The 27227-nt window shown below is 42.0% G+C and overlaps 1 protein-coding gene across 1 annotated transcript in view; it reads left to right on the forward strand.

The window, feature by feature from the left end:
* GPR65 (G protein-coupled receptor 65) overlaps positions 1 to 27227 on the forward strand; it is a 122179-nt gene that overhangs the window by 39940 nt on the left and 55012 nt on the right. The window contains exons 4-5 of the mRNA XM_070514159.1: positions 15388 to 15518; positions 24234 to 24348. Of these exons, the coding sequence (XP_070370260.1) occupies positions 15436 to 15518; positions 24234 to 24348 (198 nt within the window). The 5' untranslated portion in view covers positions 15388 to 15435. The remainder of the gene's footprint in view (positions 1 to 15387; positions 15519 to 24233; positions 24349 to 27227) is intronic.

Below are 27227 nucleotides of genomic sequence, written 5' to 3' on the forward strand. Positions count from 1 at the left end.
AGGAAAGGATCTAGCCTTGTTCCAAGGAACTAACATTTAAAACAACTAAAAGGTGAATTGCATTATTGAGCTGGCAAATGCTATATATATATATATATATATATATAGAAGTTACTAAAGACATAAATTCAAACAATTGCTGAAGTGAAATTCAAATTCCTCAAAGTGGATTACTTGTAAGAGGTTTATGGAGAGCCCAGTAGTGCCCTGTTCCATATTTATATCGAGTTTTTATTAAAGAAAAGTATTGGCGTTTCCATGTTAATTTTACCATGTCTTTATAAATGCTTTCAAACCAAATTCTCGGAAAATGGTAATAAAAACAGCTTTGAATGGAGCTCACGGACTTTTCTTTTTAGTAGGTTGTTCAAGGTTAAGAATTATTATAAGATGATTTCATTCATTCACTCATCCATTCAGCAAAATCACACAACAAATATTTACCTAGGAATGCCAGTCGCTGTTTTAGTCACTAAGTTCACAGCAGGGAACAAAACAGCAAAGTTCCCACTCTCATGGAGATTATAGTTTTAAGGGGGCCAGTGTGGTGGGGGGCATGGAGATAGTAAACAAGTAACTATGTAAGACTTTGGGCTGTGAAGAAAAGTACCAACAAAGCTGGAGGGATGGAGTTTTATTCACATTTACGTCACCAGCATCGGAGCTTCGAAGGAGATTGAACAGATGAATGGCTTAATGACTTACTGTGATAAACTCTACCTGCAGACTCTCAGATCAGACAGAACTTTTGCTCTATTGGCATAGACTGGGGTGGGGTGAGGGCATGCCTGCTTTTGGTTCTATCTCCTGAAAACTGGGACCTTGGTGTGTATTGACTGCAAGTGTTTTCCCGAAGGAACAGTTTCAGGAGACCGAAGTCCTTGTTTTGGCCTCTGCACCCTCCCCACAGTACGCCAAAGGCTTCAGAGAAACTTCAGCTCCTCTAAAATGTTGAGATTCTTATAAAGATGAGAGATTCCCTGGTTGGAAGCTGTGCATTCTCTAAAGCAAATTAGACCTCTACTTAGAACAAGGAGTCTGAAAGTTAAAATGTTTTCTGCTAAGCTTTCTTTGTTCCTCTTATTCTCCTTGAAGGAGAAGTAATCATTGACCAGGGTCTTGTTTTGTTTTCCCTGGGTTACTTCATCCATTTAGTGATTTGTGGTACTTGCTAATTGCTTCACCGAACAAAGTCAGCACTTCTTGTTTCCAGATGCTGTGCTGCGTTGGCAAAGTTTGGCTGGGTCTTCTCTCCCTCACCAATTCCAGGAAGACGGTATCTTTACTTGTAGACTTTGTTTACCCGGCACAGAAACAGAAACAGACATGCTCAAATGCTGAACCCAATATGTTTGTGAAAATCATGAAAAACAGTATCCCCTTTGGCCTTATCAGGAGCCTCTGATAAGACCTTTCCAAACCACCATTGGCCAGATCTCAGAGGTACGGTTGCCCCCTCTAGGCCAGCTCAGGAAGTGCAAGTGAGTCAGAGCCACAGTGGGATCCAGAGGCTGAGAGAAGAAGGGGGGTGACCTAATTCCTGACAAATGAATCTCAGAGGCAGGACTAAATTGTAAAGTCAGCAAAGTTGATCAGGTCTGCACTACAACTTCTCTGGGCCCTGGGCACTTCTGCTTTCGGAGCCCCCTTCCCCCTTAAATAATATTAAAAACTATATTTATGACTGTGTTGGTATAAAGATGAATACAATCCAGACTGGATTCATTATTATAGATTCATTATGATCATAGTCACTTTTTTTGTTGTTCTTATTTTAAAAGAATATTTAAATGGTTTTGTGGACCCCACAAAAGTATAGGGGGCCCCAGACTCTGTGCTGCCTGTGCCTAATGGAGAATTCAGCCTAAAGTTGGTACTTTGGCATCTTTGCTCTTCTTTGGGACACTGTTCTTTTCACACCAATATCTCAGGCATCTAATAGCTTCCTGCTTTCACTGCCTGTCCTGCCCACTGACCTCATCAGAACATCTTGGCCAGCAACGAAGTGCAGAAGGGTGTGATAAACCAATGGACTTCCCATATCCACTTCCTCCTCTCTCTTGTGGGAACTGGCTTCAGCTGCCACCGCGCCACTGAAACTGCCCCTACTGAGGTCATCAGGGACCTCTAGGCTGCCAAAACTCATGGATGATGGCCAATCCTTATATGTACATTAGATCTTTCTGGGGCATTTGATGCCTTGCTTCAACTAACTAGCTTTTATCGAGTGCCCACAATGTCTCAGGCTATGTGCCAGATTTTGGAGGCATACTTATCCATTAAACAGATAAGAGTTCAGCCTTCATAGGGCTTTTTGTCTAGTAGGGAATCCAGATAAATAAACAGCAAGTACAATATGTTTTAGATAGTATAGAAGTGCAAGGGCCCCTAACTTGAACTTGAGAAGTCAAGAAATGCTTCCTGAAGCAGATAACACTTAACCTAAGACCTGAAAGCAGAACAGAAGTTCTCTTGGTAAGGGGACAGAAGAGTGTTGCAGGTAAAAAGAGCAAATGCATACAGTTCTGGAGATGAATCTCAGTTGCACACACTGGTAATAGAAAGTGATCCCACATGGCTGAAGCCTAGAGTGTGTGTGTGTGGGAGTGGAGTTTGCTCAGGGAATGTCATGTGCATCCAGGCATTTTAGGAAGATGCCTATGGTGTCAGTGTGGAGCATGAATTGGAGTGGGGGTGATATTGGGATCAGAGAGAGCCACCAGGAGACTGTAGATGGGATCTGGGCAAGAGATGGTAGTATTCTGAACCAGGGGAGCAGCAGAGGGGAAAGAGAAGTGGGCAGATTGAAAAGATTGCATCAACGGGACTTGGCGATAGATTGGATTGGAGGATGCAGGAGAAAAAGAATGGCATCTGCCTGTGTTCCCAGAGGCAGAAAACAGAATCCTCTGCTAATTAAGCAGAAATGGGTTTATTATCAGATATTAGGAGGCAACACAATCTTTGGGAGGGCCGGATACCCCCATGTGGAAGGTTCACAGGCAGGAACACGGTGGTCAAGAGCAAGGCCTGGCTGTATCACGGCATGGTTGGAGCAGAATCACTGCTGCTGGGTGCTTGGCCCCTGTGAGACTAGGAACTGGACACCGAAAGCCCTACCCCAGCTACTCCAGAAGAACTGGATGCCTCCATATTTGTGATTGCCACAAAAGGCTACATTCCCTCGCTCAAGGACATCCCTGTTGCTCACATTTGTCTCCTATTCTTATGAAGGTGCAAATGCTTGACTGGACCTGGGTCACATGTTGAACCAGGCTACAAGGGAGATTGGGAAATGTGTTCCTGACTTTTCAGGGAGGCAAACTACAGAGGAGTTGGAGTGGGTGCTGAAGGAGCCCCTTACACCATTAGCCACAACTGGTATCTCTGCACCAGTCTCCTAACCTGAACAATATAAGTCAAGTGTTAGGATTCTCTTTAACAGATGCAGTTCAGAGGTTAAATAACTTATCCCAGGTCAGTGGTGGGACAGATATTTGAAGCTGGGTCTTCTTGCTGATTCCATAGCCAGGCTGTTTCTGCTCATCATGCTATCACTCAAGACTTGCTTCTGTCCTGACCTCTCCTAGAAAGACTGTCTCATCCTTCCCAGACCACAGGCTGGGTTAGATGCTCTTCTGCTGGGCTTCCCCAATACCCTGGGGAGATCTGTATAACCTATACTAGACTGCATCCTCATTTTTAGTTAGACAGATGTTTACCTCAACTTGGCCCACCAAACACACCCTGCATGCTTTTCTATTAATTATTAAAAGTTTTGCACATGCACAAAGCAGAAAGAATAGTGCGATAAGGCCCTGTAACAGCACCCAGTTGGGACAACAATCTGCATTTGCTGTTCAGTGTTCCAAGCATTCTTTATTCTGGTTGGCCCAGCCTCCTGTGCTGGGCTTTGCTCAATCCTCGTCCTCTGTTCTGTGAACCTCATCCCCTGATTCAGACAATCTCTCAAGCTGACGATTTCATGTCTACACAAACTCCTCCCACCCCAACTTTCTCCCAAGTACCTGAAATAAGCTCTACTTTGACTGTGGCTCCACCTTCCCAAACTCATTTTTCTCATTTATTTAATAAAATGCAACAACAGGACCAGGTGATCCCTTTCTGCAACAAAATACTAGAATGGATTCTGAAACTTTCCCTTTTTTGGCTTTAGCTTTGGCTCTGGCTCAAGAATACTGCTGGTTACAAAAATTCTTTTAATTGGATTCTTGGGTAACAGGATTTCTTCTTTTATGAGTAACACCCCTCCTCTGGACCCCCTATGTCAGGAGCATCTACCAACACCATGAAGCATCAAGCCACACACCCTCTGCCCATCCCACTCTCATTTGCATCCATATTCCTTCCCCACTAGAGACACCTGTGCAATTGTTTCCTAACACCCTGCCACCTGCTCAAGTCTTGCAAAACTAAATTCCCCTTTGAGAGTTCTTTTTTTTTTGTTCTGTCTGCTTTTTCTCCCCAAATCCCCCCAGCATGTAGTTGTATATCCTAGTTGTGGGTCCTTCTAGTTGTGGCACGGGGGATGCCACCTCACCATGGCTGATGAGAGGTGCCATGTCCGTTCCCAGGATCCGAACCAGCGAAACCCTGGGCTGCCACAGCGGAACACGCGAACTTAATCACTCGGCCATGGGGCCAGCCCCTCCTTTGGGAGTTCTGACAATAGGTAGTAAGGATGCACAATGTGATACTTCTCTGTAACCTGGACCCAAAAAGGGGGGCTTTGTTAGGAAAATTTTCTCACTTCAGACTAATGAATCCACTTTACAGCAAAGGATATCGGCAGGGAGCCCATGAGCTGGGGTCACGAGTCCCACACCATCAGGGCAATGAGACAGGTTTGAATGCACAGCCGAGGTACCAGATTGGAGACGATACCTGTGAGGATGCGTGCCATTCTCCGGGATATAGTATACTCCCTAATCAATGACTGTTATATGGCACCATGTCCCGATAGTTAGGCCTCAAGGAATAGACGTACAAGTGGCCTTACTTACTGTAACCTCCAGTGACCCCCTGGGAAATTTGTGCTTCTAGAACCCTGTTGCCCACAGCAGCATTCACTCCTCATCTCACCATTTCCTGGTCTCCTCCCTCCCGTGTGTCATTTCCCAGTGTCTCACCATGCTCCTGAGATTACCTCCCACATAAACTCCTTGACCTGAATCTTTGTCTCAAGGTGTGCTTTGGGGAGACAAAAGCTAAGGTGTGGGGGTGATACTCGTATTCACCTCACGGGTTTGTTAGGAGGAACAAATGAGAGAATGTACCGAACACCACATCTGTCTTAGAGTAAGCGCTTAGTAAATGCCAGCTATCATCATTGTCATCATCATCATCGCCATTGCCATCATTGTCATTGTCATCATCAGTCTCTTGCAAGAGAGCTGAGACTGGCCTTGTTCGCATCATAAGAGAGGCGACATTGCCATATTAGGTTTACTCCTTCTTCCTCTTCCCTCACACACTTACTCGGTACAACACTTAAAGTGTCGATAAGTAAGGTATAAATTAATGATAACAGTAATAGCTATCATTTATTGAGTGCCTACTCTGCACCTAAGTACTGTGCTAGTTTGTACACATTATTGTAGCACAATGTTGTCTCAATGACATTACCAGGTTACACTAATCAGGGGCATAATTATGATCCTAAATAATAAGAGGTACACATCTTGAACTTTTACTATAAACTGGAGAGTCTTTCAGTTGCCGTACGTGTATGCAGCCACGTAGTATCTTCCCGTTTTACAGGTGAAGAAATAGGTTCAGAGAAGGAAAGGGACTCGCCCATGGCCACACAGCCTGGACAAGGTGAAGTCTAGATCAGAACACAGACCTGGCTGCGTCTAGAGAGCTTGCTCTTTCCGCTAGACCAGAGTCTTGTCACCTTCGCTGGCATTCCTCTAGCTGGAACTGTGTATCTAGGGGATTTACACTTTTTGGGGTAATAAAACATTATCTTTCAGAGGAAATGGAAAGAAAACGACCACTCAGCCCAAATATGCAAAGTTCACAGGAAATCTAACCCTGAGACAATAATTTTAAGGAACAAGAGGACATGAGTCACAATCCAAAATAGCACAAATGAAGCATGGGATTCTGCTTACACCAAACAGATGCAGAAAATTAGTGCCAACTGTAATAGATATGGGAGGGAGAAGTTCTGCTGCGAGTTGGGATGTCTGGAGAAAAATGGATATCCTAGACATATTAAAATGACTGTTTTCTGCTGAGTGCCTAAAAGGCAGAGATGTATGTATGTATTTAATACATTTTTATCATGTTCTACCCTTAGAAAAGGTATACTTAATACTTTATGCCAATGTTGCACTCATTCTTAGAAATTAAAATCTGACCTTTTCTTATTTCCTACATTATTATATTACAAAACAATCCACTGAAGTCATCCAAGTTAAGGTATATATTATCCCAAAACATTCTTACCATCTGCAATTATTGGAAGAAACTGGAGTCATTTGACCAGCTCTTTGAGCTATAAAATACTGAATTTGATGGATTCTCCCTTCCCATTGTTATTTGCAATTATTATAATACCCAATATTTTCCAGGGCCTTGTTATTTGCCAGGAACTGAGCTAAGAACTTTACATTATTTCATTTAGTTCCTATAACAACCTTAAGAGGAAAGCACTATTATTATCTTCATCTTACAGAAAAGGGAACTATGGGTTAGAGAGGTTAAAATCTTGCAGTATAGCACTCAGCTACTAGGTGGGGGTTTGAGATTTGAATCCATGATTAATCTGTATATCTTAGTTTGAAAGAATTATATACCCAGTCAGTGCCCTTTCCAAGTGGACCCAAACATTTAAGTTCCAAAGAGGCTGGATAAAAGTGATCCAATGTGTTACTGAGTTCTGAACATGAAGATGAAAGGCCCTTCTAAAAGTGACATCTTACTAAGCTGCTCCAAGAATTGACTTCTCTAGGGGTCACACAGAGACCCCCTCTTCATCACTGTGACCTACAGATGAGTTGCTTCCCCGGCAGACTGTGAAATCCGTCACAAGGAGTCAAAACAACAGATCAAGAACGTATGCCTTTCCAAACCAGAGTCAAGATTCACTCTCACAGTGTGGGCTGGCAAATAACCCTTCAGTGACCCTGGGCTGGACTGATGATCAAAGGTAATTCTGGACTTGGTAGGAACCAAGAAATTGACTCTATGAAACACTGTGATCTCCTTAGTCCGTCTGACATACGAAACTAAAAGCTGTTTCTAGTTCTATTGTTGAAAACTGAAATGATGTCTTGAAGAAGTGGAGGCACAAGGTACATAATGGATATGTCTTCATAATCAAGAATCTCGATTCAGCCTGATCCTATGGCACCAACTCTGAACTTCATACTTGGCAATTTACCTTTCTGGAGCCTGCTCCCCATCTTTAGTCAGCCTACCAGTAGCCCTGGGTTCTTCCCGCTGGAGAACCTCCAATGATTTTTTGGAATCAGCAGACAGGTAAATCAACATCCTCCAAGACAAAACTTACCCCCCCCCGCCCCCCCCGCCATGGCAGCCACTTACTGCAGAGGACAGGTCCCACAAAAACAGCTACCCATTAAAATAATACCAGAGATGTCTGTTTAGTTTAAAAACAACAACAAAAGCTGTCTCAAGAGTTGTGTGGGCTTTGAGGGATGTTTGTTCTCAAGAAAGCAGCATATTGCCACCCACAGCAAGTGACAAGATAATGTAGCCTACCCACCTGGAGAGCAAGTTTGTCTGCCTCTCAACCCAATGACTGGCAACATAGTTCTTCATCCTTAGCAATCATTGTAATACACCCATGGGGTGATCAGATTTGCTGCCCATTCAGCAACTAGAGAAACTAAAAAAGACACTCAAGTTACTCATTATGGTTGACCTTACAAGACAGAAGTTGAAATCCAGCAAAGGATTTCTAACATTGAATCTGTTCCATTAGCCAAGAGGCTAAGATTCATACACACCAGATCTGATGCTGATGCTCCAAATTATTCAAGCATGACCCCAGGGTAATATCACATGTTCCCACAGATCTTGCTCTTGCGCTCTCAGGCAGAGGTGGCGTAGCTCTTGTCCAGGGCTGCCTGGTGGTCCAGGATCTTAAGCGAATGGATTTCTCTTCTAACACCCCAGAATCTGTCCACTTCACAGTGCTGTAAAAAGCACCATGGTTCTGTAGTTGAGAATAAATTGTCCAAGGGGTGTTCTAATCACCTCTTTGTCTAAAGCAAATAGGTTCCGCCCAGAGTGTTCTTCCACAATCTAGATTTACACTCCTTGCTTTGAGGAGAAAACCACCTCGGATAATATAAGGTATTTAGGGTCTCCGTTGTCCTACCCTTGGCCGTGAGGAATGCTAATAAAGATCCTTGTACCATAATCCCAGTTGCAAGAGTCAAAGTCTTTGGAGGGGCCCCCAAGCATGTAAGAAGGTGGTTGTGGAAATCTAGGGAGTGTTTTGTCCCCTCACCCTTTTTCCTTTTTAAATGGTTGATTAATAACTTGATCTCATTCACGGATTTGCCGCTGCCCATGAAACAAGAAAGGGAAAACAAGCATTCCTTTACATAGGCACAATATGGTTTTTAAGAACTATGGGTCTCAGACAGGAAGGACTTAAACTAACAGATGATAGTATTTGCCAGAAATAAGGCTGCTGATTAGCCAGGCACTATTCAAGTTACATTCCTTGGTTGGTTGCTTTCTCTAAGCGCTATCTTGGTGTCTTGCTAAATCATCAAAAACACCTGGACCACATCAGCTTCATTCTGACAGAAATACCTCCTCTGAGTTATGATCTAGTGTGAGGTCTTGGGTCATAGGGGGAATTTTTCTGCAACTGTTAAAAAAGTAAAACTGTGTTGATGACATTTTCACTGTCCTTTATTCAAGAATCTATGTTGTGAATTCCTCTTAGGATGTAGGCACATAAAACCATGCGACACTCACAAATTAGTTTATAATAAAACTCAACATGTTTCTCTTAGTTTTTAGACAGATGAGAAGAAAATGGAATCAGCAACTATTCTTCCTAAAACAATTATTTGCCCATTTTGAATGATTTCCCATTTTTCCTCTTATTTTTATTTAACTGCCTTGTGTATATTTTAAAGTATATGTTTCTATAGCATATTTGTATATTTTTATTATGCCTCTACAAATCCTGTCTATGGGATCATTTATCCATGAATGATAAATAAATACATATTTTGTTACCATAGATTGCCCAGCATAAAAATTCCAGGGGTGGTAGAAACAGACTATCCATAAGGTCTCTGCCAGAGTCCAGCTCTTCCGCTGACATCAGATAAGCTTGTGGAGGCAGTCAGGATGTTATGCATCCTAGCCTCTCCAACATCCTTCTGGTTAACTGTTGCTGTATAACAAATCACCCCAAAATAATGGTTTAAAAACAATAACAATCATCTATTTTGCTCATGAGTCTGGGTGTTGCTAACCAACTTGGAGTGATTTTTCCCCAAGGGACACTTGTAAATGTCTGGAGACATTTTTAGCTGTCACAGCTGGGAAGGTCCTACCGGCGTCTAATGAGTAGAAGCCAAGGATGCTGCTAAATATGCTATAATACACAAGACAGCCCCCACAACGAGGAACTATCCAGTCCAAGATTGAGAACCCCAGAGCCAGGCAGTTCTCAAGTGAAGTCTCTCATGCAGCTGCAATGAGTTGATGATGGAGCTAGGGTCATCTTGAGGGCTTCTTTGTTCACATGGCTGATGCCTGGACTTGAAAGACTCAAATCATTGAGGACTGAACAGCTGGGGCTCCTCAGCCATCTCTTTCTCTATGTAGTTATTCCGTATAGTCTCTCCATAGGGCAGCCTTAGGATATCTGAGCTTCTTACCTTGTGGCTGAAGGCTCCCAGAGTGAGTGCCCTCAGAGACTGGTGGAAGCTGGGAGGTCTTTCTGACCCAGATTTATAAGACCTCAGTGTCACTTCTTTAGTAACAAAGTAACAAGGATTTCCTCCCCCTTAGTGTCAACAGAGAAGAAGGGGAAAACCTGAACTTCTATCCCCACCTGGCAGAAATGCAGCAGCACCATCAGATCTGTAGAAACTAGCTGAAATATAAGATTTAAATAAGATTCATATTCTTATAACGTAATACCCAAAATGTCCAGGTTTCAATCACTTAAAATCACTTACATCAGAAACTAGGAAGATCTCAAACTGAATGAAAAAAGGCAATCAACAGATGCCAACCGAGGTGACACAGTTGTTAGAATTACATGACAAGGATTATAAATCAGCCATCACAAAAATACTTCAACAGATAGTTATGAAAACACTTGATACAAATGAAAAAATGGAAAGTCTCAGCAAAGAAATAGAAGATACACAGAAAAAAATTCAGAGTTTACAACTAAAAATTACAAAAGCTAAAATAAAAAAACTCAATAAATGGGCTCCACAGAAGAATGGACGGAGGTCGGGGGGGGAGATGACAGAATCAGTGAACTTGAAGATACCTAATTTGAACAACAGACAGAAAATAGATACAAAAAATGAACAAAACCTCAGAGACATGTGGGATTATAACAAGTCCCAGAAGGAGAGAAAAAGAAAGCGGAGGCTGAAAAAGTATTCAAAGAAACAATGGCTAAAAATTTCCCAAATTTGGACAAAAAAAAAAGAACCATAAAACTACAATCCAATAAGCTTAGTAAATCCCAAACAGGGTAAACTCAAAGAAATTTACACCAAGATACATCGTAGTCAATATTTTGAAAACTAAAGACAAAGAAAAAGTCTTGAAAGCAGCCAGAGAGAAATAATGCATTATAGATATGGGAAAAAATAATTGGAACAACAATGGATTTGTCATCAGAAACCATGGAGGTCAGAAGAAAGTTGCACATTTTTCAGATGCTGAGAGAAGAGAATTGTCAACCTAGAATTCTACGTCTATAAAAAAATATCTTTCAAGAATGAAGGAAAAATCAAGATATTCTCAGATGAAAGAAAACTGAAAGAATTTGTCCCCAGCAGATCTACCCTAAAAGAATGGCTAAAGGAAGTTCTCTGCACACAGAGCAAATTATGAAGCAGGCATCACAGAACGCCAGGAAGTAAGAAAGAACACAATGAGAGGGAATACATGGTAAATACAATAGAATGTCCTTGTCCTCTTGAGTTTTCTAAATCATGTTTCATGGTTGAAGCAAAAATGTTAACAGTCTCATGTGTTTCTCAATGTATGTAGAGGAAATATTTAAGACATATATTATTAATGAGGGAGGGTAAAGGGATGTAAAAAGTAAGGTTCCTACACTTCACTCAAACTCCTAAAATGTTGACACCAGTAAACTTCAATATGTTATGTATGTGATACCTAGAATAACCACAAAAGAGCTGTACAAAGATACTCAAAAACACTATTAATAAAAACAGAATTCTGAAAATTTTTAAGTAACCCACATGAAGCCAGAAAAAAAACCCCTGAATTTATTGCTCACTACAGTAAGGGACAGTTAAGCTGGTTAGGCACAGTCTCTCTGAACAGAACAGAGTATTTATGTTATATTGGGTTTGGGGCAGCACAGACTTCAAGGATTTGGCAGACTTTCAGAGGTGTAAGGAGTTCACATCATCTGGAGAAACTTGATTACTTGGGTGAGACTCTTGTTGATTGGTTAACAGTCCTGGTGCGTTTACTAGCGTGAGTCCATCACTGACTTTTAGAAGCAAGGGACCAACACTAACTAGTTAGTTCACTAACCACTGACTGCATGTTCACTGAGGTGAGTTGCCAAGACCTACGTGAACAGGTTTAAAACTGGCCCCGGTAGCTACTTGTCACCATGCCTATAGAAAAATCCATCTTTTACTAAGTTTATAGGAGCATTTTTATTCTCACTGGTATTGTTATTTGAAAGCATGTATTTTAAACCTTATTTCTAATTTTGCAAGTCTTTTTCCCCTAATGAAAGTGTATCTGGCATTATGAAATAGAGTGGGGAATGTTTATGGAAAGAGAGTAAGCTATATCCTTTCTTTTTGCCTACTCATGATTAATTTCCCCCCTCTTCTGATGACAATAGTCATCTCTCCACACACACCCATCCCTCATATCTTTAGAGAATTCTTCCTTCCTTGAACAAATGTAGTCTGATGAGAGTGGGCAATCTCCATCATATAGATGGATATGTGAGCCAGGCCCAGCCAATCATAAAACCATGCTCCCTTGATTACAGTTATTGGTTCAGAATGACCATATGACTCAAGTTAGGCCAATCAAAATCCTTCATCTATTGTAGCACCTATGGTCCTTCATTGCAAGAATATTGTGCTATGACTGCTTTCCCAACAGACTGTGAGCTCCTTGAAGGGAGTGACTGTGTCTGATTCATTGACGTATACCTAGTGGTTTTCACGATGCTGACATCTATTAGGTGCTCAATAAACATTTGTTGAATGTATGAATAAATGCATAAAGGGTAATGGGTCAATAAATGAGTATTCAGCTATTATTTATAAAATCAATGGCAGTTGTAGAAACTCTCAGAAAAAACCTGGGAAAACATCTCCCCAGCCCTTCCTAAGAATCCCCATTCTGTTGCAGCTCCTAGAATGGTGAGTCCATTGTGCAGCCCAAGGAGGGAAGTCCAGGCTGCTGAGCCTGGGGACACCAGCAAGCTGTGTTTTTCTGCACCAGCTCTATAGTTTCTGCAGACATCGTGACTGGTGCTCAAATTGGCCCCATATTTATATCCATCAGTCATTCTGAGCCTGGGGTACAATTGCTCCTCTACTCTTAGGCAAATAAAGGAGTTGTAACATCAGTGACCAGCCGGGTAGACCTCAAGTGTCAGGGAGACTCTGGGACTGACTGCTGTCCATCAACCCTGGTTGTGTCTCAGTCAGGTCAGGAGACAACAGGGACCTGAGATGACATGTATGTTCCTAGGACCTGATCTCTGCTCAAAACTTAGAATAAGGGTTGAAAAGCCCTGGGCTAACAGGAGTCAAGCAACTTGGGTCCTGGTCCTGACCTTGCTACTACTTTATCCCGTGACCTTAACAATTCATTTAACTTCTCTAGTCTACAATGTCTTCATCTGAGAAATGTGTGGGCTTTTCTGCTCTAAAGCCCACAACTGAACTGCCTCTAAGTGTCGAGACTGGAACATAGGTGCAGTCTCCAAGACTAGCGCTATGGCCAGGAGACCATCCCATGTCTGAGTATGGTAGAGTTCCTTTCGTCTAGTCTTTTGTCATCCCCACTCAGCCTCTTTTAAGGGACTGAGGGACAAGTTGAGTGAAAGCCTCTAATAACTTGAAGCCTGTCCACTTGGAAAACATTAACAAGGTCATTGACCAGTGAGAGATGCTACCTTGGGGTTAACTGGACACCTCAGTGACTGTCTGGCCTCAACAGAAAATGTCTCTGCATTTATGATGTTTCCTTCAGATCCTTTTGCACGAACTTTTTTGAAGTTGATATACAGAATATATATCTTTTTTGTGTTCTTATGAATTTTTCTGAGTGTGATATACACAACAGTCTTACTGGCAGTGTAATTATGAAGGATTGGGGCAGTCATTGATGATGTATTTCAATGAATAATGATGATAGGTAATAATAGCCTTTGTGTTTTATGATGTTGGCTGAAGATATAATTATGATGAGGAATTAATGATGCTGACAGAAATGTATTTGAAAGTCAGTGAAGAAAAATGAAGTCCTCAGATGTCAATCCCACGCTACAAGTCGTTAAAAATGTTTTTCTTAGGGGATGGTGTTGCGTTAAAAGCCTTGTCATCTTTACTTCTTTCAGATGCATATAAAATATAATCCAAATTTGTTTTTTATTCCTGAATAAATGAGTGGTTTGTTGGAAGAAGAGGTGTAATGTCACAAAAATCTTAGAGCAAAAAGAAGAATTCTCAGGATGAATTAAATCAATTCTTTCATTTTTCAAATGATAAGACTGATGTCCATAATGGATGTTATGTAAGTTGCTCAAAATCAGACAGCTAATCTGTGGCCGTCAAGACTAAACATGACTCTCCATGTATGATGTCTCAACATCTATATCCGTCTAGATCTAGAGCTTAACATCTACCCCAATACCCAATATCTGGTAGATCTGTCTAGCCACTGCACCAGTATTTCCCACATTTCAGCAGTTAATGATGCCCAGTCTGTGCCACGTGCACCCACCATCTTACTATTATTTGTTAGTTTTCTTAAATCAACTCATATTTTCATTTAAATTTATTTAAAAGCAACATTTATATCACTAATGTAAATAGAAAACCAGTATTACTTGTCATAAACAGGAGGCAAAAATAATCATTTTATGTCCAATGGCCAGTAGAAGTAGAAATAGAAGTTTACAAACTTTGCAAAACTCTCCCAGGCTGCCTTGCCTATGATATGAGAGGATATCAAATTTCTTAAAAAAAATCAGGACTCATTGGCCAAAGATAAAAGTAATCATCAAGTTAAATGTGCAGCTTTTAGAAAGTTACGATATATTGAAACATTAGAAAAAAATGTTTTCCTTTTTATTGAAACATCTTCCATTTCCAGCTCAGACAATTGTCTGTTGGCTTATACAGGTGATAGCCCTTGAAACCATTTATATTGTGCAACAGGGAAAATAAGTCTTGGGGAGAGGCCGTAGTTGTTGCACAAATAGAACCTGAAGTCAGGAAAACATTTCTGGTTGATACAGTCTGGCTCTTCCATTGCTAACTGATATTAGACTAGCTTTAAAGTCTCAGAGCCTCAGAGGTTTCTCACTTTAAAAAATGGAGATAACCCATGCCTTTTAGAGGTATCATGAGGATTAACAAGGAAAGATGCATATAATAATTAGCCTAGTATGAAGAACACAGTGGACTCTGAATACATTTGACTGTATGGCAAGTTGGTTTTCTTCCCTGTTCTCCCTTTTCTGGAGTCTGATGTCTTTCAAGGTTTTTGAAATGTAATTCGAAAATGGAAAGCAGAGAGAATTTCTTTTAACATTAGAAGGTATAGTTCATTTTTATCCCATTTTTCAGACAAGGAAACTGAACTGTAGGCCCAGTATAAATAATGTGTCTGCATTGCAAGTAGTAAGTGGTAAAACCAAAATACTCTCCCTCTTCAGAGCATAAGCTCCTAATAGTTACACAATTTGTACTACTTAGTGTGGTGGATTAAGAAGACTATAAACACTTTGACACTCACTCCTTCCACCAAGAGGAATGCCTCCTCCTCTTAAACCTGGATTGACTTGGTAATTATCTCATGGAATGTGGAGTTAGTGATGCTGTACCAGTTTCCTGGCCCAGATCTTAAGAGACTGGTAGCTTCAATTTCCTATTTCTTTCTTAGAGCTCTGAGTCTGCATGTAAGAAATCAGACTGTCCTGATGGAGAGACCATGTGGAGAGGCTCAAGACTACATAGAGACAGTGAGTGGCGCAGGTGCAGCCTTCCAGCCACCCGCTCCAAGGCCCCAGACATGTGAGTGAAGCCTTCTTGAACCCTCCAGAGAAAGCCAGCCACCAATTGAATACCAGCAGGACTCGTTATTCAGATGGAGCTGAATAATCACCTAAGAGAGTCCTGCCCAAATTCCTGACCCACGGATTGTGAGTTGTTTTAAGTCACTACAATTGGGAAGCTTTGTTACCACAGAAACTGGAACACATGTATTATCTCATGTGATTCTCATACAACCATCTGAAATAGGTAGCATTTTCCCATTTTACATAAGAGAAGATCATAGCATATTAAAATAAAGTAACTTCCCCAAGGTTCCTTGTTACTCAATGGCAAAGCCACGTTACAGCTCAGTTTCTGAACTCAGCCCAGGCTTGTCTACTGCTGGATGCTGCCTCCAGGTGCTGAAGAGAAAGCATCTCCAGCCTTGCCATGGCAGCCCTGCCTCCCTGGTGGGGTCCAGGGTAACGTGGTACCATGAGGGCTCCAGCAGACTCCAACTTGCTCTCTATCTCATTTCTCATCTTCATATCAATGCCAATCCTGTCACCTTGAACAAGCCCATCTTTTCCTATACTAGCTGTGTGGTCTTAGGCAAGTTACTGAACATGCTGGAACAAAGAAATACTTTAAACGTATCAGCTGCTACTATGATTCTGATTGCAACTCAAAATCCTTTTCAGAGTCAAACATCGTAATAAATCAGGGCCCCCTTAGGAATAAAAAACCTCCACAGCTACCATAACCACTCAGAATTCTCCAAGCAAATGTAAACATTAGATCCAACCCTGTTTTTAATCAACACGTATAATTTATGATTCATCTATGTTGATGTATGTACATTCACTATGTTGCTTCAGATGCGTGGGACAGTGTGGTGTGTGTCCACCACATCGTATCTATTTATAATGAACCTACTATGTGTCAGGATCTGTGCTAAGCTTTTTACTTGGGTTATCTAATTTAGTCCTCACAAGAGCACCATGAAAAATATTTTTAATGGATTTACATAAGATTTCTTGTAAATTCTCCACTATCTCATAAACTGTTCCAGGTTCCAAAGTCATCTGGCATAAGAGGAAGATGACTCAAAGCTTCTCCTTGGATAGAACAGTTTTAAAACAAAGAATCAGGCGCAGAGACATAAAGAGCCAGAACCAGAAAAGAAAGGAAAACATTAGATTTTTATTCCCATAGTCCCCACAAGGATATTGGAGATTTTTTTTTCTGAAAAGTTAAAAGAAAGCTCTCTTTTAATTCATTTTTTCATTCACTTCCTGAATAAATTTATCAAGCATCTCCTATGCATCAGTGTGTTATTCTGGGTCCTCTGAGAAGCAGGCACTAAGACAGGATTAAATGAGCAAGAAATTTATTAGGGGGAGCATCTGTGGGAGAAAATTGAGAGGGCGCCAGGAAAGGCTGAGAGAGCCCTCAGACCGTGATGCAGGTCTGACTCTGAGGTAACCAGGGAGGGAAGGAAGGAAGCAAGGTTGGGTGGACGCTTCCTAGATTGCCATGCAGTTTAAGGAAAGTTGGGCAAGGCCGTGGGAGAGTCCTCAAGCCAACGTTGCCCATCAGAAGAGTCCTGTATCTCTTAGGAAGGAGCCTGTTTAATATCTCCGCCACGCACAGCCAGTGCCTGGGAGCAGCCCATGGAAAACGTGGCTTTGGCATAAACTCAGGACTGTAGCCCAGCCTGCTCCTAACCTAGTAAGCATCCCCAGAGCCCATTCTGGTGAGCAAGCAAAAGTCTGGGCATTCTCACCAATACTCCAAAATCTAGAGAGATAAACACAGAATGAGAGAATTTTTCTTTTCATTTATTCAACCAGGTTTCTGATATATTCTTGGCTGGTTTGTACTCCCGCACTCTCATTTACTAGATATTGAAGAAGAGCGATTCACCATCTTAATCCATTTGTTTTTATGATCGCATCAGCTACTGTATGGGGAATGGATCAAAGGAAGGCAAATCAGAAGCAAAGAGGCCACTTAGGTGCCCAGACTAAAGAGTGGCAATGAAGGCGGAGAGAAGAGAGTTGATTGAAAATTTAGTTTACGGATATAATCAACAGGATCACTGGTGACTAAATGTCTCCACCTTCAAAGATTGCACACTTGGACAGACTGCAGGAGTAGACTGTCAAAGGCCATCACAATTTACAAATCTTAAATGCTATTACTCCCTACCTTCTATCAGAATCCTACCACAGAGACGCCATCTGAAAGGACGCTTTCAACCGCATCCAGTTACATACCATCTTGCTGTGATTGCCACAGACTTGCCTTTCATTGTCATTTTTGTTGGTTAATATTGTTTTTTTAATTTTCTTTTCCAAGTGAACTCATCTACTAAAAGCAAATGAGAACTCAAAATCACTTTATAAAACCATCTGGATAATAACAGAGCTCAGTAATTTTCAATTAAGCGGAGACAATGTCCCAAAACAGGAAATTCACCTGAAGGTTGGAAAGAAGGTATAAAAAGCACATACCAAACATCATTGTGAGCCTTTCATGTCTAACAGCCAAGATACCCCCACTGAATTTTTCAGTGAGAATCTAGGATTACCTTAATAAATTGCCTTTGATTTCCTTTCTGAGCATAATACCTGCTTTACTTAAGGTAAATGAAAGTGCATTCTATTAAATTAAGATAGACCTATATACCTAGCTATAGACTTTATTCTTGGAAAAAGGAAGTCTAGGGTGAGTGTGCAAGAGTGTCTGCTACCTTCCCATGCATACTGACCTTGATGTCACAGCTTTCACATAGGAATCACTAAAATGCCTTCGTGGAGGGGTGTGCAAGTTGGCATCCAGAGAAAAGAGAATGAGCATAAGAGGGAGGGAGAGCAAGACCACTAGATCTGCAGAATTGGGGGAGATTCAGAAAGGAAGGCACATGTAAGGAGGATGCTTAGAGCAGACTGCTGTGTGTGGTGAAAATCCTCTCCTCCATCTCACCTACTAATTTTTAGTAACGTCTACAATGCACGTGGAAGCAGTCTAATGAAGAATCTGAACTCAGCGAGGATATAAGCAGGAATAGTTTTATTTCTCTCCTTCCACTGCTTCCAGCATGTTCAGATGGATCTTGTTTCTCCACCTTTTGATGACATCCCAGGCAGATCCCGTGACCTTCCAATCTCTTTGGTTTCAGGAACAATCTCCTTTCAGCTGTAAAGACTCATTTTCAGATACTATCAAGTCCTGTTCTACAAAATAAAACTTGGAGCTCGTATCTAATTCCAAGCTCCATCCCTCTCCTTTGTCCCCACGATCTGCCTCCACTGCCCACTCCTTCCCCAGTCAAGCCTGACGTTGGCTTGGGGACTTGCACTGGAGATTGAACGTGAACTTTTCCTCCACCTTCTCCCATCTTTTCTGCTCTTTCAAGGTCAGTGCATGGAAAAGATAGATTAGAGGAAAGGGTAAAAGTCTTTTTTTTCTTAGATGGGCACTGATTTATTTCTCCCTTGGCTGACACCAGGTGGCCACTTCTGTGTTTCCCCCATTCAAATGCTGGCTTTTTGTGGGACATGTGTGTGGGTTCTTCAAAGTCACAGTGGGAGCCACTGCATTGATCAGTTCCTGGAGCGGGTAATGTGCTCTCCGGTTGCTTTCTTCGGACCACTTCTGAGGTCCCAGCTCCCATGATTCTTCCCATAATTGAGTCCCCTCTCGAGAAGATTCTTTCTAGATGGCTGTCACGGACTGCGTGTTTGTGTTCTGCCAAAATTCATATGTTGAAACCCTAATCCCCGATAACGGGATTAGTGCCCTTATAAGAAGAGACAGAAAAACACTTGCTTTCTCTCTCTGGTCTCTACCATGTGAGGACACAGCAAGAAGATGGCCATTTGCAAGGCTGACAGAGAGTTGTTACCAGAACTTGACTATGATGGCACTCTGATGCTGGACTTCCCAGCCTTCAGAACTATGAGAAATAAATTTGTTGTTTAAGCCCCCCAGTCTATGGTGTTCTGCTAGAGCAGCCCAAGCTGAGGCAACAGCTTAAGCCTAACCACCTTCTGTGGCAGGGGAAATGTGGGCCAAAGGCTGCCTCTCCCCTCCTGTTTCTCCTCCTGGCCATTGCACACTGTACCATCCACTCTCATACCTCCAGAATTCTCCAGGTTATAATTAAGCTCCATTCTCCATAGTCAAGAAGCCCCAAAAATTCCGGTATCAAAGAGTCAAACCCTCCAAGGACTCTATTCCTCTGCTCCTTGAGGGTAGAGCTGGAAGGGCTGTCATGATTCTGAGCTCAGCCAGAATCCAGTCAGGCAGTGAGATGCCAGCCTCCCCTTCTCGAAGCACCCACCCCTAAACTCTATGAGAGTTTTCTTGGAAGCCTGTCACTGGGATCTGGAGATGAGAATGCCAGAGCACTCCCCAGGAGGCCTAAACTCTCCACATCAATGTACTATTGGGTGAGCTCCCTTCAAAAGTCATATCTTCACTTTATATAGCGTGGTTGGAGTGTGGGGTGGCTGGTGATAGTAACAGGATCAACAGATTATCCTAGAAAGTCATAAAGGCATGTCTGCCGGCTCCCTGTCACTCTCTTAAGAACACGGGGGAACTTGTCTGCTCTCCTCAGCTTTGGGGCTTTGCAGGAAACTCTGAGAAATTCTCATGCATTAGCAGGTTATGCACACTATTGCATTGGTGTGAATGGGTCACTCATTGTAAATGTAAAGAGATATGGAGGCTGTGTGTCAAGGTTGGCACCAGGTGAGAAGCAAGGCTGCTGAGGTGAGGGGGCATGCATAGTGGATACACACATAGGGTAACTTTATAAGTAGTTTCTGAGCGTCCCTGCCTTGAGTGGGCAAAAGCACATCAGAAACACATAATGAGGGCATTTCCAATCAGTCAGCAAATATTAACAAGAACCATCAGTGCACCAGGCACTATGAGAGGTGCTGGAGGTGTAGAAACGAACAGGACCCAAAGGTAGTGGAAGGGGACGGGTCTCATTTGCAAAACATCCTTCAGGCACCTAAAGGGTAAATGAAGGCGATCAAAATCCACAATCGCACTCCTTCCTAAATGGATTTGTAATTGCATTCATTGGAAGCAGATTGCAACATCAATAACTACAGTCTAATGAACTGACTTGCTAGTGAATTTTCATGGGGAACTTTGCAGTTTTTCCACTAAACCATGAATCATAGTTATTTGAAGATCAATTTCGCCCCCACCCGGAATTCACAGGAAGAAGCGCATTCATTGAAGAGGATCAATTACTCCCGCTAACTTCCCAGCACAGGTCTGGAGAAAGCTCCCAGCATCATACATCATTGCCCCTGAACTGTTGCTAATTTCTCAGAGTGTTTTAAAAACTCGCATAAATGGTGATCTTTAGAGATGCATTAAATTAGAGGGAAAAAATGAATAATATCCTGGAGTTAGCAGTCCATCAATTCAATCACTGGGCATTTCCTTTTGTTTGTTAACTCTTCAATCACCCTGACTCATACTACCCAATTCCCACACATAATGACTAGGTTCCATTTGCTTGCACAAGAAAATGTTTCATTTCTATTTTTTTCTGGGTGTGGTTCCCATATATTAAAATCCTACTGGGCACCAGGAACTTTGTACAGATTATCTCTTACAACAACCGTAGAAAATAGATGATGTTATGCCCATTTAACAGATGAATAAATGAGGCTCAGAGATATTAAATAATTTGCCTACCCTCATGCAATTAGCAAGTGTGGACAGAGAATTTCAAACTAGGTTTCTCTAATTCAGAGCCTAGACTCCCCCCTAGACCATCTCTCTAAAGAAGATTAAAGAAAAATATTGAGAAACGTAGCCAAGAAGTGGGGAGAAAAGCTCACACACCTCTACTAAATAGGGCAGGAGCAGCTCTACCCCACCTTGGATATGCTGTGTGCCAAATACTTGGGAGTTCTCTAAAAAGCCCCAAGGTGGATAGTATATTTATGAATTTTCTCTATCTTAGTGGCGTTGCCCCAAAATGAGAATATCCACAGCTTTCAATCCTGTCACATTTATAAGTTTACAAAATCAGTGACTCTTAGAGTAAGGTCTGTGTGTCATCTGGTCCCACAGTTCCTTCCCAGCCTCTCCCGTCTCCTCCCACGGGTCCTCCAGCCCCTGCTCCTGCACAGCTGGAGATGAGAACCCCCTGACTCCCCAGGCAGCCCCATCCATCTTTGCACAGCCCTGAGAGAAAACGCTCCCTTATTCTGAGCACGAATCACATGCCTTGTGGCTTCCATTCACGGGTCTGCCTTTAGGGACTCAGAATAATTTTAATCCATCTTTTACATGACAGCCCATCTCATATTTGAACACATCTCTCATATTCCCAATTGAAACATCTAAGCCTCCCCTGGCTTTTTAAGATACAAATATAACACGATTTTAAATCCCTCCAGTCTCCGCTTTTACCCCTTGGTCCCAGCCTGGCCGATTGCAGTAGCTTCTCGATTGGTCTTCTTGCTTCGTTCTTAAACTCCTGTAGTCCAAACAAGTCCCACTCAGAGGCTGGAATGGCTCTTTAAAATGTAAAAATGGTCATGTCTCTCTTGCACTCAAAACCCTCCAATCACTGCACATTTAGAACAAAACTCAGACTCCTCACCCCACTGTATTAGAAGTTCACTCTGGTTCTCAGAGTGTGATGGGCAGCTGGCCTGGGACAATAAAACTTCAGCGTTGCTGGACAGTTTTGCGGCTGCTCTGTATTTTATTCACATTTAGGTAAATACTTGTGTGGACTGTGTTCAGAGCAGATTCAAGGGTAAGTTTGGTTTGCACGATTCGAAACGCAAGCAGGTCCAAGAGGGAAAAACCTTCACCTCCGCCTCTGACTTTGGGAATGTTCTAGAAACTTTTCAATCTGTTATAGACCTCAGCACTTCTGACACAAAGTCTAGCTTTTCCAGTATTGTGAACATCTAAAATGTAGCAAGTTTATTTTTAATCCTCTCATCAAAGAAGAACATTGCCCAGTCATTCTAAATAAACCCAAAATAATATAACTGCAAATATGAGTACAGTATGTTTTACGCTACAGTATCTAAACCAGGAGTTCTCAATCTAGAATCCACGGACCCCTGCAATTATATATGAAATTCCTTGTGTGTATGTCTATGTGTGCGTGAGAGAGAGAAAGAGGGAAGGGGAGGCAGGAGAGAGAGAACACACTGCATACAACACACCGTGATAACCTGCACTACCCCATTCTAGCACTTTCTACTTGGATTGTAGCAGTGTGTTTACAAATCTGCCTTCCCACATAGACTGTAGAGTTCACTTCTGCATTCTTGTCCTTGGTTCTACCCCTATGTTCTGTCATAGTGTCTAGAACACGCTTGGTGCTTAGCAAATATTGGTTTTAAAGCATCATAAATTAATGAAAGGGTACTCTGACTCCCCTTTATGGAAACCTCTTCGTGAACCACTGGAGCCGAATAGGAAGATCAGATGTGTTCACATTAACCACTCTTCCATTCACTGATCCGCCACAACAATTTCCTGAGCTTTTACTGAAAGCTAGCACCATAATGAGCACAGGAAGTCAATGGAGAGTATGCAAGCAGGACTGCCTGCCCTCATGGAGTTTTCAGTCCAGTGTTCGTGACATGCATTAAAGCAATAATCATAGAAATATGCAATCACAAACTGTGATAAATGCTATGAAGGAAAAGTGCAAGAGAATCTAATTCAATGACAGAGTTCAAAGCCATCCTGGGGAGACTGATGTTTCAGCTGAGAGCTAAAGGATGGAAAGTGATTAACTAGTGAGGAGTCTCTGCCAGTCCCAGCACTGATGGCCTCTGTGCTTCTCACAGGGTAGATTTCCTGGGAGACTTCTTGAGGGATGGGTATCTGCTGTAGTACTTTGTCTCCAAAGATGGTGCCATCAATTCCTTCCTTCTTGGTACCCACATGCCATTCCATTTCCTTGAATTTAAGTTGGCCTTTAACTGCTTTGACCAATAGAATGTGGCAGAAGTGATGTGATGCCAAGGCTGCTTCCTTTTTCTTGGCAGCCTGAGCAACCCAGTAGGAAGTCCAGGCTGTTTAGCTGGAGAGAGAGGCCATGTGGAAGAGCACCAAGGCATCAGATCTGTGAGGAAGGAGGCCATCTTGGATGTCCAGCTCATTTGAGCCTCCTGATGACTCCAGTGCCAGCAGCTACTTAACCGCGATTGCATGAGAGATCCCAAGCAAGAATTGCCAAGCTGAGCCCCGTCAACTCATAAAACCATGACAGATAAAAATAAATTATTTTAAGCCAATGAGTTTTGGAGTAGTTAATTACCCAGCAATAGATAATCAGAATACCTTCCAATGACCATGTTAAGACTGATTTGGGGGCTTAACCTAAGAGCACTAGGTTTACATCAGCTGACATCGCCTCCTGAGAACAGTAGGTAGTCGGGTGTTCTGACTTGGAGGACAGGAAAGAAGAGTTTGGTCCTCCCAATGGAGACAATCCTTACCTGCCCACATGTTAAGTCCTCCCTTGTTCTGGGCTGGAGGCGAAGCGGCCTCGAATGTCCCTGACAAGGTCCTATCCTAACCTTCGACCTGAGCATCTGTGAGAGACTCCTCCAGTTTCTTCTAGTTAAATACACTTCTACAGTTTCCCTTGATGGAAGTCCAGCTCTAAGGCAGACAAACGTGGTGTTTCTCTTTTTAACAGTGGGTGATTTCATTGCCAATTTCCTCTCTGCTTTTCAGCATCCAGCATGTGCTGGAGGAGACCCACTTTCTGCTTCTATCATGTCCTTCAGATGAGCAGGAGGTGGGAGCGAGGGAGCAGGAAGAGGAGAGGAAGAATCATGCCTTGAAATTGGTAAGAGTGTTTTTGTTTGTATATCTTGCATTATTAGTATTCCTGATTAGCATAATTAGCTACCTTCTCCAGCTTCACACACCCTGCTGTGTCTGTGCCTCCATTTGATAGTTGAAACATCAGCAAAGCAGTGCGGTTCCCCGAAGGCTGAACACAGGTGGTTCTGAAGGCTGGAGCATGCCAGTTGCTCAGAAAAGCAGGAGACATAAGCTTTAATTGTTGCTAAAAATATATTCACTAGAAGAACCAGACTCCTTCGGCCTACCTGGGGTGGATAAAAGCGTCCATGGATTCAGCAATCTTAAGAAAGTCCCTACAGAACGAAGGAGAGATGGACAAATGGAAACAAATGATCTTTATTAATGGGGGGAAAAAGATAGCTAACACAGGACAATGCTACTTCTCTTTATTCAAATAATTGGCAGTTCGTTTTACTTAGACAATGACTGTTGCTTCAGAATATGATTTCAGACTCAACGAAAGTGCAGTTGAAGTTCCGTCATGCCTCGTTGTCAAGCTTTGTGCAGTCTGCAATAAGTGATTCAACATCCCTTATAGAATCACAAGCTGTTAAATCTGGAAGAGAGCTTAGAGACAGAATTACGCATTGTATGATATATTATTTTATATGCATTATTTGTATTATATTTAGTGTATGTGTATTTCAGCAGCCTGAATTAATATTTTTCCATCAGCCACTAATTCACTACTCAAGAAAAAGTTATCCATGAAGGAAAAAAATAATCCATTTTGACTTGTTAGAAATGAGTCGAGAGAGGAGAATATACATGTCTAGGGATGTGTAAAAGTGACTCTCCTGAATTTGATTAGCAGGACACTGGCCTAGCATCCAGCAGGACCTGGAAATCCAGCTCAAACAATACTCTGAGCAAGTATGGTGCTTATTATTTGCTTGACACTGATCTCGGTGTTTTCTATAATTCATTTAACCCTTAAAAAATCTCTACGAGGTAGACACCATTACTCTATCCATCTGATCCTCAAGGAAACTGAGGCATAGAGGTTAAATAAATCGCCTATGGCCACACTATTATTATAGTCACACCGCCCTATCTGTCCTCCTAACCCAGCAGTATCTGCAACTTACCTAAGAGCCAGTCTGTGACTCAGTGCTCACGTTACATTTCTGCCTGAGCCCTCCATGTGGTGCTGTTTGTCTAGAACCACTACTCCGGGATTGCTGTGCACCATCGTCATGCTCGCATCTGAATATAGTTTTCTGCAGACCCGAAGCTCCGGGTCTGCAAGGAGGAATCATTTCTGCTGCCGAGAATAAAAGGACCCCATACAATAAAAAGAAAAAAAGTCAAGTTTATCAGGGTCAAGTTTTGGACCCAGGCGATCTGGTGCAAACGTCTGTGTGCTTCATCGCCACAGTATGCTGCCTCTCAACTCAAAGCTGAATGTTGCCATGTTTACCAGTTATTGGGCCCATTTCACCCTAAAACAAGTTATTCTCTCATTTTTTGTGTGCATATTTAAAGAATGCCTGCAAATAAATACTAAAGCAATACAAACAATTCAATAGAAAAATAAGCAAAGATATGAAGAAATATTTCGCAGAAGAGGAAACACATGGCTAGTAAACTTATAAAGAGATATTAAACATTATTAGTGAGCAAGGACATGCAAGTTAAGGCCAGAATGGAGTATCAAATTCCATGCCTTTGATGGGCAAAAATGTAAAAGTCTGGGGCTGACCGGTGGTGTACTGGTTCAGTTTGCTTGCTCTGCTTTGCTGGCCCGGGATTCGCAGGTTCAGATCCCGGGCACAGACCTACACACTGCTTATCAAGCCATGCTGTGGCAGGCATCCTACATATAGAATAGAGGAGCATAGGCACAGATATTAGCTCAGGATCATTCTTCCTCAGCAAAAACAAAATAAAAAAGATAAAAATCTACCTATGACAAGTATTAGAGATGAACAGAGCCATAGGATCTCTTGCTGCTGATGGAAATGTGAATTTTGAAAAGTTTGACATTATCTACTAAAGTTGAACATTCATATGCCCTGTGTCCCAGCATTTCCATTCTATGTATATTCTCAAAATATATTCTTATACGTCTACAACTGTAGACATGTATACATATGTTTCCATCAGCATTGTTCACAATAGCAAAAAATCCAAAAAACAACCCAAATGCCCATCAACATGACAGTGAATGAAGATATTATATAAAAAATCCATTTAAAGGAATATTGTATAGCAATTAAAAATGGATTATAAAAACACATATCAATATCTATGAATTGTAGTAACATAATACTAAGTGACAAAAAAGCAAGTCTCAAAAAGTGAATAAACCTACAGAAAAAAGGGAAGCAAAGGAAGGATATTAGATTTTGGAGGGAGAGAGCTAGCTGCTCGGGCTATTGGAAGGATTCCATATAGGCAGTGTGGTAGGCAAAATTCTAAAATGACCCCCAATGACCCACATCTTTGTATAATGACCCAACCCCTAAATGTGCCTGCTCCTAACCAATACAACATGGCAAAGGTGAAGGAATTTTGAAGATGTAATTAAAGTCCTTAACAGTTGGCTTTAAGTAATCAAAAGGGATATTATCCTGGGTGGGCCTGTCCTAATGAAGTGAGCCCATAACAGAGGATTTAGAGGTCAGAGACTCAAAGCAGCAGACTCTTTGTCTCCATTGCTGACTTTGAAGAAGGAAGCTTCCATGAATTCCACAGCCTCGAGAAAATGGATTCAGCCAACAACCTGAGGGAACTTCCCTAGTCAAGCTTCCAGATGAGATCACAGCCTGTCCAACACTGTGACTTAAGGCTTGTAGAACCCAGAACAGAGGACCCAGATAAGTTACGCCTAGACTCCTGCTCCACAGAATCTGTGAG

This window comes from Equus asinus, chromosome 7 (assembly GCF_041296235.1).
Source record: "Equus asinus isolate D_3611 breed Donkey chromosome 7, EquAss-T2T_v2, whole genome shotgun sequence".
In the NCBI taxonomy this organism is placed as follows: domain Eukaryota; kingdom Metazoa; phylum Chordata; class Mammalia; order Perissodactyla; family Equidae; genus Equus; species Equus asinus.